General features: G+C 50.1%; 1 protein-coding gene across 1 annotated transcript in view; it reads left to right on the top strand.

Moving 5' to 3' along the window:
• Positions 1 to 12,471, top strand: part of RASGRF1 (Ras protein specific guanine nucleotide releasing factor 1) — a 63,864-nt gene extending 51,393 nt beyond the window's left edge. The window contains exons 20-27 of the mRNA XM_081169156.1: positions 822 to 882; positions 2,430 to 2,533; positions 2,874 to 2,958; positions 6,332 to 6,529; positions 8,024 to 8,103; positions 9,670 to 9,787; positions 10,030 to 10,098; positions 10,941 to 12,471. Of these exons, the coding sequence (XP_081025282.1) occupies positions 822 to 882; positions 2,430 to 2,533; positions 2,874 to 2,958; positions 6,332 to 6,529; positions 8,024 to 8,103; positions 9,670 to 9,787; positions 10,030 to 10,098; positions 10,941 to 11,033 (808 nt within the window). The 3' untranslated portion in view covers positions 11,034 to 12,471. The remainder of the gene's footprint in view (positions 1 to 821; positions 883 to 2,429; positions 2,534 to 2,873; positions 2,959 to 6,331; positions 6,530 to 8,023; positions 8,104 to 9,669; positions 9,788 to 10,029; positions 10,099 to 10,940) is intronic.
• Positions 12,472 to 14,703: the final 2,232 nt, after the last annotated feature.

The raw sequence follows: 14,703 nt of genomic DNA, 5'->3' as shown, positions 1-14,703 counted from the left end.
CCCCCACCAGCCCCACAACCTCCAGATCAGGTCGGGGAATAGCGGGATGGCGGTGCTCCGCCATCCCGCTATTCCCCGACCTGATCTGGAGGCTGGGGGTGGGAGAAGCAAGCCTGCTTCTCCCCCCCCCCACCAGCCCCACAACCTCCAGATCAGGTCGGGGAATAGCGGGATGGCGGCGCTCCGCCATCCCCCTATTCCCCGACCTGATCTGGAGGCTGGCGGGCGGAGAAGCAAGCCTGCTTCTCCCCCCCGCCAGCCCCACAAGCTCGGGGGATAGGGGGATGGCAGAGCGCCGTCATCCCGCTATTCCCTGACCTGATCTGGAGGCTGGCGGGGGGAGAAGCAAGCCTGCTTCTCCCCCCGCCAGCCCCACAAGCTCGGGGGATAGTGGGCCAAGCTGTCCCTGAAGGCAGAAGAGGGAGACGGAGCACTCCATCTCCCTCTTCTAGCTTGGGATGGTTGCGCAAAGCCTCTGCTGGGCAGCGCAGTGCGCTGCCCCACAGAGGCTTGGGAGGCTGTCCCTGAAGGCAGAAGAGGGAGACGAAGTGCTCCGTCTCCCTCTTCTAGCTTGGGGATGGCTGCGCAAACCTGGGAGGAAATCAATTTTTTTCCTTTGATTTCCCCCCTCAAAAAATAGGTGCGTCCTATGGGCTGGTGCGTCCTATAGGGCGAAAAATATGGTATTTTTAAAAGGGAGGATGTTTTACCTAGGCCTTTCCACCTCGATGCAAAGAGGCTTCTTTGGGGAAGCAATGAAAATCTCCCGTGTGTTTTGGGCTCTTTTATTCCAATGCTGCCATTTGTCTCTTGCACCTCAGGACCTTGACTCAGGAGGACCCTGGAGACAATCAGATCACACTGGAAGAGATCCTGCAAATGGTAACTGTCCTCCCACAATTTCTGTCCTCCCGCGACTGGATCACAACGAAGAGCTGTGCTTATTTTTTATTTCCCTTCAGCCTTTATTTCCCTCCGATCCCTTTGTGTTTTGTGGGAAAGAGATGCTTTCATCGCCCACTAGTGAGCATTTCACAACCCAACATAAATTACGAGAGCCTGCTGGGCTTTTTCTAAGTGTCTTTGGGTGGTTTTTGTGTAACTCCCCGGTCGTCATGCAAAGGGCCATTTTAAGGATACGCCTGCTTGCACCAGTGAGTCAATGCTGGAAGTTTTGGGGCAAAATTCTTCAACAGCCACTTTAGCAGAGAACAGGAATGTCCCTCCTGGATGGCAAGTGGGCTGCCTGCCCAGGAGTCTAGTGGCTTATCCGGGAACATCCTGCACTTTTCTCAGCAAAAAGGAAAAGGGAGTGAGGGCTTTCCAGTCCAGAGCCCCACTCAAGACAAAACCACTTTGGGAAATTCCTCCAAAGAGAAGAGCAGAACAGAGTAGATGTCCCTTTACTTTGCAAGAAAGCGGAGTAGCAGGGGGCATTTTCATTTGCGCAGGAAGTTCCTGCTTTACCTTGGTCCATCTAGGCCAATGATGGCCAAACTCGGCCCTCCAGCTGTTTTGGGACTACAATTCCCATCATCCCTGACCACTGGTCCTGTTAGCTAGGGATGGTGGGAGCTGTAGTACCAAAACAGCTGGAGGGGCAAGTTTGGCCATCACTGATCTAGGCCATATTGTTGACACTGACTGTCAGTAGCCCTCCAGGTTTTCAGGCAGGGAGTCTATCCTCACCCTTACCTGGAGAAGCTAGGGTTCGAACCTGTGATTCTGTGAAGGGAAAGCAGATGCTCCACCACTGAGCTAGATCCCTTCCCCTTCCTGTGTGTGCAAAGAGGCAAAACTGGTGCATTGTGCCAAGCACTTGAGGAGCCCCTTGGAGTGCAGGCTTGAGTCTGCATGGAGTGCAGAGTGGCATTCCCCCCCCCCTCACGTCAACAAACTTCTAAGGTAGGGCTGCCATACGTCTGGACATTATCGGAATTTCAAAGGAGTAACTGACATCTGGGGGGGGGGGGAAGAGTTCCCACTTAGAGAGGATCCTCATCATGAAGCAGGCCTCTGCAGTCCAAGCTCAGCACTACTGTCATGCTGCCTCTTGTTCCAAGATGTAGATGCTGCCACTCTGTGGCACCTGTAACAGTGCCGGTTCTGTGAATCGAAGCAGTGGAATGGGCATATTTAGGGTAAGGCAATTTGTAGGTATTGCCCGCCTGGCCTCCAATGTCAACAGGCCTCAGGGTGAGCCCTCTGTGACTCTAGCTGGTGCTCACAACACACACACACACACGTGTGCACATATGCATAGATGCTCACCCCATTGAAGAAGAGGCTGAGCAAGGCCTGGGAGGAAAAGGGACCTCCCCATAGTAGCTCTCTGAGTCTTTGCTTGCTACCAGCAGATTCTGCGCTTGTTGTCTTTGCTTCCATTGAGGGGCTTAAATAAATGCTGGGGCTGTCTTCTTTCTCTCCAGGCTGCGGGAGTCAAGGCGGAGCCCTTTGAAAATCACTCTGCATTGGAAATCGCAGAGCAGATGACTTTGCTGGATCACCTGGTCTTCAAAACCATCCCTTATGAGTGAGTCACAAAGAGGCTTCTTTTTTCCTCCTTTCCATCTCTGGCATGTATGGAGAAGGCAATATTTATTTATTTCATTTCATTTCTCTTCTTCGCCTATTTCTCCAAAGAGCTCAAGGTGGCAGACATGTTTCCCTGCCCCCCCCCCATTTAATCCCCACGACATCCCTGTGAGGTAGGTTAGGATCCTGATCCTAGGCTCAGATGCTGCTGGCTGGTTTCCCATGGGGACATCTGGGTAGCCACTGTGAGAACAGGATGCTGGACTAGATTTGGCCGTTTGGCCTGATCCAGCAGGCTCTTCTAACATTTCTATATTCTTACCACTTTGCATTTTCAGAGAGTTCTTTGGGCAAGGCTGGATGAAGTTGGAGAAGAACGAGAGGACTCCGTACATCATGAAGAACACCAAGCACTTCAATGATGTGAGTTCGGGCTCTAGGGCTCTGAACAGCTTTGGAGGAGCCCAGATGCAAGAGGGACTGCTCCCAATTTGGGGAAGAGGGAGCGGTGTCGCATAGCATTGCAGTCAGTGGGTGGCCGGGCTGGAGAGGTCCTTGTTCCCAGATCTGCCTCTGTGGTGTAGTGGTTAAGAGTGGTGGACTCGTAATCAGGTGAACCGGGTTCGCTTCCCCACTCCTCCACATGCAGCTGCTGGGTGACCTTGGGCTAGTCACACTTCTCTGAAGTCTCTCAGCCTCTCTCAGCCTCACAGAGGTGTTTGTTGTGGGGGAGGAAGGGAAAGAAGATTGAGGAGGAGGAGGAGGAGGAGGAGGAGGAGGAGGAGAAGAGGAGGAGGAGGAGGAGGAGGAGGAGGAGGAGGAGTTTGGATTTGATATCCCGCTTTATCACTACCCGAAGGAGTCTCAAAGCAGCTATCATTCTCCTTTCCCTTCCTCCCCCACAACAAACACTCTGTGAGGTGAGTGGGGCTGAGAGACTTCAGAGAAGTGTGACTAGCCCAAGGTCACCCAGCAGCTGCATGTGGAGGAGCGGAGATGCGAACCCGGTTTCCCAGATTACGAGACTACCACTCTTAACCACTACACCACACTAGCCTCTTTGAGACTCCTTATGGGAGTGAAAGGCGGGATATCAAGTCTAAACTCCTCCTCCTCCTGTGAGAATCTGGACCTGCTCTCCTTTTCAGAAGGAAAGCACTCAGGCAGAAGTTTGACTTTGGTAGGATTCCAGAGGGTCTGCTTGACATGGAATGGCTGGAAAGCTTTGATGTTTGTTCAGCAAATGGCCAACTGGCTAAACCAGTCTCCAAAACCACCACCCCTCCTTCTCTCTTCTAAATAGGATTAGCACTTGTAAATTACAGTTGAAGTTTTCTCCTGAGGTGCTGGAAATGCACATGTGATTGGAAAGGGCAGAGGCAGAGGCAGGGGGCAGGGCAGGGATTGTTAAAACTGAGGCCAGGTGAAAATGAAATGCAGAAAAGCATGGATGGCCATAATGATATCATGATCATTTCAACCTCCCAGAATTCTCTGAAACTGACCTTACTACTTCGAACTGAGGCTGCCAAGTTTAAACTGTTTTTGAGAACCCCAAAGCTTGCCACACTTTGTGACACTTTCCTCCTTTGTCCTAATAAAAGGTATTATTATCCTAATGAAGACTGAAGCTCCATCCCCCTTATTGACCTCCCTTTTTATGCTGAATTACAGTTCACCAAGAGGTTCAGGGCAGATAAAAGAAAGTCCTCCTTCACGCAATACATAGTTAAACTGTGGAACTCACTCCCACAGGAGGAGCTGATGGCTACCAACCTAGATGGCTTTGAAAGAGGGTGAGGCAAATTCATCAAGGAGAGGGCTATTGATGCCTACCAGCCATGATAACTATGCTCTGCCTCCACAGTTGGAGGCAATTGCTGGAAAGGGAGAGTGCTCCTTCTTGCTGGTTTCCCATAGGCATCTGGTTGGTCTCTGTGAGAACAGAAAGCTGAGATAGATAGGGTATTGGCCTGATCCAGTAGGCTTTTGTTCTCTTCTTATGTTCCGAGCTATTTTTTGTGGATGGAAACAGGACAGAGGTTTTTATCACATGATGTGTGTAGTTGTAGTAGTAGCAATAGTAGTAGTAGTAGTAGCAGTAATAATAATAATAATAATAATAATAATAATAATAATAATAATAATAATAATAATATACTGTATTTATACCCTGCCCATCTGGCTGGGTTTCTCCAGCTACTCTGGGTGGCTCCCAACAGAATATTAAAAACACGATAAAACATCAAACATTAAAAACTTTCCTAAACAGGGCTGCCTTCAGATGTTTTCTGAAAGTCAGATAGTTATTTATTTCCTTGACATCTGATGGGACGGTGTTCCACAGGGCGGGCGCCACTACCAAGAAGGCCCTCTGCCTGGTTCCCTGTAACCTCACTTCTTGCAAACCGCCAGAAGGCCCTCAGAGCTGAGTGATAGGGGTGGAGAAGCTCCTTCAGGTATACTGGGTCGAGGCCATTTAGGGCTTAAAGGTCAGCACCAACACTTTGAATTGTGCTCGGAAACATACTGGGAGTCAATGTAGGTCTTTCAGGACCGGTGTTATATGGTCTCGGTAGCCACTCCCAGTCACCAGTCTAGCTGCCACATTCTAGATTAGTTGTAGTTTCCGGGTCACCTTCAAAGATATCCCACATAAAGTGCATTGCAGTAGTCCAAGCGGGAGATAACTAGAGCATGTACTACTCTGGCGAGACAGTCTGCGGGCAGGTAGGGTCTCAGCCTGCATACCAGATGGAGCTGGTAGACAGCTGCCCTGGACGCAGAATTGACCTGCACCTCCATGGACAGCTGCGAGTCCAAAATGACTCCCAGGCTGCACACCTGGTCCTTCAGTGCCAGGATGTCTGTTCATATGGGCACTGTTCATAACGTAATTATCCCCATCTGTACTTTCCTGTGTCTCATTTCTTTCTGATCTCCCTATTTACAATCCTGTGTAAGTGTGTGTAGATAGTTAGGTTGCAACAGACCCCCAACTCTGGGTAACACTTCATGCACCTGCTGGAAACAACAACAACCTTATGCCATAATGAATTTGTTAGTCAGCTGAAGCAAAACAGCAACCAAGGTTCTTGCGGCACCTTAAAGATGAACATGGAAAACATATGGATTTCAAAATCTTTACCCATCTTAGTTATAGATAGATGTCCAGTAAAAAGGTAAAGGTACCCCTGCCCGTACAGGCCAGTCGTGACCGACTCTAGGGTTGCGCGCTCATCTCGCTTAAGAGGCCGGGAGCCAGCGCTGTCCGCAGACACTTCTGGGTCGCGTGGCCAGCGTGACGATGCTGCAGCTGGCGAGCCAGCACCAGCGCAGCACACGGAAACGCCGTTTACCTTCCCGCTATAAAACGGTCCCTATTTATCTACTTGCACTTGGGGTGCTTTAGAAATGCTAGGTTGGCAGGAGCTGGGACCGAACGACGGGAGCTCACCCCACCGCGGGGATTTGAACCGCCGACCTGACGATCAGCAAGTCCTAGGCACTGAGGTTTTACCCACAGCGCCACCTGCGTCCCTGGTAGATGTCCAGTAGGGGGCAGCAAAAAAATGTGGCGAAACCTTGGCGACCTCAGGCTTTAGGAGCCAGCCTGCGGACAAGTTCTGTGAACTCAGAGCCCTGTCAAGTCCATGCATGCCCCTGAGATAAAAGTATATTTGGTTTCCTGTCCTCATCTTTTTGTGCTTGAGCTCAGGGCTCTGTGATCCTTTTAAATGGCACACAGGCGGTCCTGATGACCGCCGGCCTGTGCGGCTCCCCTCCCCCCCTACAGATCAGCAACCTGATCGCCTCCGAGATCCTCCACAACGAGGACATCACCGCCAGGGTGAGCGCCATCGAAAAGTGGGTGGCCGTGGCCGACATCTGCCGCTGCTTGCACAACTACAACGCGGTCCTTGAGATCACCTCGGCCTTCAACCGCAGTGCCATCTTCCGCTTGAAGAAGACATGGATGAAGGTGTCCAAGCAGGTGGGTATGCCAGCGGGGAGCATGAGGCAAAGCTCTGGGGTCACTTTGGACTCGTAGAATTGTAGAGTTGGAAGGGACCCCGAGGGGCCATCTGAACAAACCCCCCTGCAAGGCAGAAACTGCAACTAAATAATCCCTGACTCTCATATATTGAAATTTTGAGAGCTGTCATAGTAGTAAATAATAATATAAGAAAATAATTGTGGGGTTTATTTTATTTAAATGCATATGCTCACTATTAGTAAAATTGATGCAATAACAAACACATCTATCTATGTATCATCTATCTATCTATCTATCTATCTATCTATCTATCTATCTATCTATCTATCATCTATATCTATCTATCATCAATCTATCTCTATCATCTGTCTGTCTGTCTGTCTGTCTGTCTGTCTGTCTGTCTGTCTGTCTGTCTGTCTGTCTATCTAAAATCATTCAGGGAAAAGGGTTGTAGCTCAGTGGTTGAGCATCTGCTTTGCGTGAAGGTAAAATATTCAGTTCCTGGTGGCATGCCCAGGTAGAGATGGGAGCCCCCCCTGCCAACAAGAACTCTGAAGAGCCATGGCTGCCAGTCACTGTAAAGCTAGAGGGATTATTGGTCTGACTTGGTAGCTTCTGAGAATGCAGATTCCTTCAGAATCATGAGAACTGGGCACCGATCCATGCAGCCCAGCACAATGACTGGCTTTGTTTGATCTTTGACTTCTGCTGCATGCCAGTCTATGTGCAGAGGCGCATGCTAGCTGTGGAGTGCTGAGATTTTTTTACTATGTAGCCACCCCCCTCTCCCAGCCACAGCAAAGAGATTTGCTTGGCCTATTTTGTGCAGCTCCTGCTTCCTCCTTTCATCCAGAACTCCCCTGCCGGACCACTTAAGAGGCTGAACTTCCTTCTTTGCTGGAACTGAGACCTGGCATTCTCCCCGCAGATACTTATCATACGCTCAGATGGTTCCTCATAACACAAAAGTGCAGCCAAACCAGATGCAGCAGATTTCTGGCTCAGCTTCAGTTTCTGCAGAGGATTCACATAAAGAAAACATTAAGCTGGAACCTCTGTGGTCTTAAGGCAATTTCACAAGTGACCCCCACCCCATTTTTGAACTTCTGTGTTGCCTTCAGCCCAGTTGTCTCTATTAGGCAACTTAGCTGTGATTCCAGCATTGCAGGGGGTTGGACTAGATGACCCTTTGAGCCCCTTCCAACTGTACAATTCTATGATTCTAGGGTTGCAAGCTGGGATTATTTGGTACAACTAATAGAACGAAGCTTCCCTGGCCAACTGATATTTGCCCTGCTTCCTGATTTTGATTCCAAACTGCTTTTTGAATTTGCTGGGCCTGCCTCTTCACCATGTTGACCAAAGCGCCCATTTGATTTTCAGTAGCTCAGAAGCTATCATTCCCCAAAAAGGCGGCCCCCACCCCAGCCTGGATTCTTCTTTCTTCCTTAACCAGAGTCTGCACTTTCTGCCTTATGTCTTTCTTTTCAGACGAAAGCTTTGATTGACAAGCTGCAGCGCCTGGTGTCTTCGGAAGGCCGTTTCAAGAATCTGAGGGAGGCCCTGAAAAAGTAAGTGGCTGGCAGCAGAGCTCGTCCGCCTGGGGGTGGTGCCCATCATGCCTTTGTTTGCAAAATGTGAGACCTTGTGTGGTGTCCGAGGTATGTGCATGCGCACACAGAAAGACAAAGCATGGCACACCTGTGAACACCTCCAGCAAGTGCTCCTTCCCACTAGGTATTTGGCAGATATTGCCAGGACCTGATAAAGTTCAGCTTTGTTTGTTTGTTTGTTTGTATTTATATTCCACATTTTTCCTCCAAGGAGCTCCAGGTGGCTCACCTGGTCCTCCCCTTCCTCGTTTAACCCCCTAGACAACCCTGCAAGGTAGGCTAGGCTGAGAGGGAGAGTGGCTGGCTCCCAAGGTCACCCAAGTGAGCTTCATGGCCGAGTGGGGGTTTGAACCCTGATCACTCAGGTCTTAGTCCTCACAACAGCCCTGGAAGGTAGGTTAGGTTGAGAAGCAGGGATTTGAACCTCAAAGCCTCAGCTGAGGAGGAAGAGTCACGGTGGGTAGCATGCTGGACAGCTGGGCTTCCAGCCCCTGGGACTTTGCACGCCCCTCATGAGCAAGGGGAAGGGAAACCAGCTATTTAACCAGGCAAAAGAGACTGTAAAAGGGAAGAGGCCCTTCAGAGGGCAGGGAGGAATGTTTTGGCCTCTGCACTGAATGCAGAGAATCTCATAGGTTCCAGAGTTCTAAGACATTCCTATTTGCGCAAGGGAGAGGGGTCTGCGAAGCTGGGAACTCATTCATACTTATGTGGACTACATTGGAAAGTACCTTATTTTTTGCTCTATAAGACTCACTTTTTCCCTCCTAAAAAGTAAGGGGAAATGTGCGTACGTCTTATGGAGTGAATGCAGGCTGCGCAGCTATCACAGAAGCCAGAACAGCAAGAGGGATTGCTGCTTTCACTGCGCAGCGATCCCTCTTGCTGTTCTGGCTTCTGAGATTCAGAATATTTTTTGTCTTGTTTTCCTCCTCCAAAAACTAGGTGCGTCTTGTGGTCTGGTGCGTCTTATAGAGCGAAAAATACAGTATGGCTTGAAACAGGGAAAGTTTTTCTCCCTCTTTCATAAGGCTACAACTGGCGGGCATCCAATGAAGCGGAACGTTGGATGATTCAAGACAGATAATAGGAATTCCTTCTTCGCACATTGCATAATTAAGCTATGGAGTTCACTCAGGTGGCAGTGGTGCCTATCAACTTGGATGGCTTAAAAAGAGGATTGGACAAAGTCATGAAGGAGGAGAGGGCTATTGATGGCCACTGGCTCTGTCTCTCACAGGCATCCAGTTGGCTTCTGTGAGAGCAGCATGCTGGACTAATGGGTCATTGACCTGATCCATCAGACCCTCCTTATGTTCTTAAGTATCAGACTTGATGTGAGGAGGACACAAAAGCTCTCCCTGCAGGGTGTAATCTGTGGTGACGGTTTATGAACCCATCTGAGCTGACATGGAGTGAGGACAGTGCCTGTATGAACTGTGGCCAAAGAGGAAACTCAGGAGAAAGACTATTGGATCACATTAAGCCCATCACATTAAGTGGGACTTCTTTTCTCCCTTCCAGCTGCGATCCACCCTGCGTCCCATATCTAGGGATGTACCTGACAGACCTGGCCTTCATTGAGGAGGGCACCCCCAATTACACTGAAGACGGCCTCGTGAATTTTTCCAAAATGAGGATGGTAAGTTTCCTGGCACAGTGCCTTTTGGCAGGGAGAAAGGGCAAATCATAAGGAGCTTTCATAAGTCTGATCAGATGTCAAGAATAGCCTGACGACAGGATAGTCCGTGAAGATGTGAACCGCCTGATTACTCCATTCACCAGCCTCAGGCCCTTTTATTTCATGAGCTTTGAGTGTTTCCCCAACAACTTTTATTCCCGGGAGCACAAACATAAGCACCAATTTCTTTTCTTTCTGCACAGATCTCCCATATCATCCGAGAGATCAGGCAGTTCCAGCAGACGGCCTACAAAATTGAGCATCAGGCAAAGGTAACTTCACTGCAGACCCTTTCGGGGGGTCGGGCTTGTCCCTTGCACCCACTGCCCAGAGGTGAGGGTGTCTGAGAGCTCAATTGGAAGCAGCCTTCTCCACCCTGGAGTCCTCCAGATGTTTTGAAGGACATCTTCCACTAGCATGGACATGGTGGCTGGGGTTGATGGGAGCTGTGGTTCAAAACATCTGGAGGACACTAAGTTGGGGAAGACTGTTTGGATAAAAACAATGGCTGTAGCTTGAGATCCACCTTGCAGGCTTCCTATAGGCATATGCTTGGCCCCTGTGAGAACAGGATATATTCCTGAATAATTGTTCCTAGGTAACTGTTGCTGAGGAAGGTACTTATAACTTCATGGAGGAGAGGGCTATCAATGGCTACTAGCCAAGATGAATGCTATGTTCTGCCTCCACAGCTGGAGGAAGCAATGCTTCTGAACACTTCCTACAAAACTAGCTCCCATAAAGAGAGAGAAACTATAAGCAGAGGTAGTCTGCTTCTGAATAGCAGTTGCTGGAAACTGCAGGGGAGGAGAGACGCGGTTGCACTCAAATCCTGCTTGCGGGATTCCCACAGGCATCTGGTTGGCCACTGTGAGAACAGGATGCTGGATTAGATGGGCCATGGGCCTGATCTGGCAGGTGCTTCTTCTGAGGCCATTAAGGAACCCTATGGTTAGTTGGTTGCACGGTATCCCAAGACCAACAGATCTGTTCCCAGCCATCTGACAACAAGCTCACAACACTGGGCTCTCTCCCCTTAGGTCCAGAGGGAGCAGCATTGACCCCTTGCTGCCTCCCTTTCCTTCACCCTCTCTCCATTTTCTTTCTCTTCCAGGTCACCCAGTACCTCCTGGACCAGTCCTTTGTGATGGACGAGGAGGGTCTTTACGAGGCCTCGCTCCAGATAGAGCCAAAGCTGCCCACCTGAGTCCAGAGTGGCAGCAGCCCCCTGGGGGCCCTTCCCTGTACACCATGTACCATATTGTACATAGCAGCTGTTTGTTTCTTTTGGGAACCCTCAGTTGACTTCCTCGTATGTGCTTCTCCAAGACCCCACCACCACCACCACCCCTCTCCTTGTCCTTAGAATCTGACTAGCCACCGTTTGTCCTGGGGAGTCCGGCATAGACCACTTTGTTGACTGCAGTCCTGGTTCCTATTCAGCTATGTTCTCTTTGTTGTTGATTCTTTGCGTGCGTGCACTGGGGGCGGGGGGAGGGACGGAGGGGGTGGCAGCCGGGAAAGCCACCCATGGGGGCATGTGGGGCATTGCACAAGGGAGCCCCTCCTTACCTGAGGAACAGCTGCCTGCTTTCCAGGCCTCTGCAATCTGGGCACGGCCTTCCATTTTGCCGGGAGGGGGGCTACGAAACACACACACTCACTCCGAGTCATTTCGGACGGCAACCGCTAAGTCCCCCAATACAAGTCATGTAATAAGGGAAAGCAAATTCTTGAGGACGCATTTCACTGAGCAGCGGCAGGAGCAGAGAGAGCCAAGGGGACTCTGACCTCCTGTTGCCAAGGAGATAAGAGAGGCTTGAAGGAGAATCTGACCCGTGGTGGTCAACTGGGCAAAACAGGCTTGATAGTGGAAAGATGGTGGCTCTCTTCAATGAGGCCAAGGTGGAGCAGTAGGGTTTGGGTGACAGAGTAGGAAGGAGACAGGCAGGCAGGTCTCCCCTGGGGAACAGGTACTCTTGGTGCAAGAGGACTCCCTTTTGTGGGGGTGCTGTCTGTCCCCACATAAATGGGTAGGGAAGCAGGGCAGGGAGGAGACAACCACCATTTGGGTTTCCTGCCTCAAGCACCCAGGTGGCTTGGGCCAGCCACGAGAGGAAGACAGACAGACAGAGACCAACCATATCTTTGAACCTTCCTGCTTCATCGCCCTCCTGAGAGGCTCTGTGTGAATTTCGCTCCTCCGTCCGTAGACTTTAGTGACTCTTCTTAGTAACATAATGTAGAATTAGAGAGGGGAGGGGAGGGGAGGGAGGGGAATGGCCAAGTGTTTTTATTACATATACTGTAATCCTGTCTAACCACTTGCTAGCAGGACTACAGTAATGTACTGCTTATTCTGTGAATATTATCACGTATTTTTTACATTGTACAGGATATAAGCCCAGGTGAATTTTTGAGTGGCAGGCATGATCCACAGTAACGGAAAACCAGAAGAAGAAAAAACAAAACAAAGCCTTTTGCTGTAAGCAATACCCATTGGTATGAGAATTCTCTTTCAAGACCTAAAATATTTCGACTTACAGCTTGTTTGTTTGGGGAAAAGGAAAAAATTTCCATTTTTTGTAAAAATATATGTTTCCTGATTACCTCTTGCTAATAAATCTATTCTATCTCAGGGTGAACAGTGGCTTTGCAAAGGTGTATTTTGGACCCATCAGGGTGAGCTGTTTGGGATGGGCAAGTTTAAGCAGGGGAGGTTGCCTAGTTCATTAGAAAAGCCTGGTTAAGACCCCCAAAATATGGCTAAGCAGAAGGTCACCTGAGAGGAGGACGGTCTGCAGGAACTCTATGGGAAAACAGGGAGTGGTAACTGTTGTAACCCATCAATCACCAGTTACGAGCCATGCAGCAAAGCTGGGGGCCACGTTTCCTTATGGCAGAGGTTTTCAACCTTTTTGAGTCCATGACTTCCTTGACCAACTGCATTCTTTCTGCGGCAGCTCTGTGGGGCTCAGAAGCCCAGTTATGCCACCCCTTGCCAGCAGAGCTGGCAGCCTCTCATCCTTTCTTCAACATCCTCCCTTATGCAGTGTTACCTCAACCTCCTCTCTTCTCCCCTCTCCTTGAAAGTCCTCTGGGCAGCCGCTGCTTCTGCCCCTGGTCTCTGAGCTGCCCCTCCCTGCCCCAAAGAAACACGCCTCCTCATACTGCCCCACAGGGGCCTGGGACTTGTCAGCCCATTCCCAATAGCAAGGGCTGGTGGACTGGCTGGGCTCCCTTGCCTGTGTACTTGCTTACTCCAAGGCTGCCTCAGCTCCTGGCAACCAGCACCCCCCTGGCCAGCCCCAGAGGCACAATTCACCCGCAGAGCTTGTAGCCAGGGCTGCTGCAACAAACCGCTGTGCGAGCCTTTGGAAGGCAGAGACATGAGAGGGCATCAGAGGAGGGAGGGAAGGAAAGAAAGAAAGAGGGGCAGAGGCCAGTGTTGCCTGTGGCACCCCTGACCATCCTTCAAGGCACCTCAGGGTGCCACAGCAGCCTGGTTGAATACCACTGCCTTATGGGTAACCTTCCAAGGGTCTCAGCCAAGAAGTGGGCGGGGCCAGAGGCAAAAGTGGGTGGTGCAATTAATGGAAATATTTCCTTCCTTCGCTAGCCCACTTTCTGCACACACTTGCACATCCCTCTCTGTCTTCCATCCAGATAAACAAGGCATTGTTTATTTTATTGCTCATTTTAATTACTCCATTTATATCCTGCCCTTCCTCCTGAAGGAGCCCAGGGCAGCAGACACAGCAATTGTGTGTGTGTGTGTGTGTGTGTGTGTGTGTGTGTGTGTGGTTTGAGAGCAAGCATGGTGTAGTGGTTAGAGAATCAGGCTACAACCTGGGAGACCAGAGTTCAAATCCTCACTTGACCATGATACTCACTGGGTGACCTTCAGCCAGTCACTGCCTGTCAGCCTAACCTACCACACAGGGTTGTTGTGGGGATTAAAAGAGGTAGGGAGGAGCCTTCTACATCACCTTGAGCTCCTTGGAGAAGAAGATGTGATATTAAACAAATTATGTCTCTCTGTGTGTGTGATCAAAAACCTAAAAACATCCTAAAACATCCTAAAAAGTTAGAAACTATGGGTGGAATTCAACATTGTGCTTACAAATTTTCTGGCTGCATAAGCATGTCAGGTTGCTAGAGGGAACTGTCCCCTTTCTGCCATGTACTGTTCTGGAGGTTCTCCCAAGCTGCCCCTCGAGTCATTTTTTTTGGCTGGGGTGGAAAAAGGGAAAGCTCTGTTGCACAAGCAGAAGCCATTTCACTCAAGTTTGTTAGGTGAATTTCACCCACTATCTCAACGGATGATCTCAGGGCGGCAGGACCAGTGTCCTTCAGCCACCACATTCACTTGGGTAAATATGAATGTGTTTAAATTCCTCCTCAAAGTCAATAATGATGCTGGCAGATGCAATCTTGCTAGGGAAGGCATTCCACAAACAGGGAGCCACCGCAGAAAAGGCCCTGTCCCAGGTCAACGCCAACCAGATGGCACCACCAGCGAAGCCTCGCCTGCTGATCATCAAAGGGTCTGAGATGGTTGATAACAGAATTCAAAGACACATGTTCCATCCCACCAAAAACACTTGAGGTTTGAAGGAATGTGGCCTGCGGAGAGTTCCAGGGGCCCAACAGAGGGGCTGGAGGGGGGGCTACACTTGGGATTTTCCGTGCATAAGGGGTCTTTGACTGAGATGAACCCTTTGACTGGGATCAATCCCAATGGGAGAGGCAAGGAGGCCTCTGGCAGCCAAAGGGATGAGTTGCTCTAACCTTCTGGTCCTGGCTGGGTTGATGGGAGTAGCAGCTCCAAACACCATGAGGGCAACAGGTTGGGACAGGCTGGAGGTAAGCTGGGG

This window comes from Podarcis bocagei (assembly GCF_964188305.1).
Source record: "Podarcis bocagei genome assembly, chromosome: 14".
Classification (NCBI taxonomy): Eukaryota; Metazoa; Chordata; class Lepidosauria; order Squamata; family Lacertidae; genus Podarcis; species Podarcis bocagei.
Note: the sequence above shows the minus strand (reverse complement) of the source record. Positions and strands in the feature narration are given on the sequence as shown.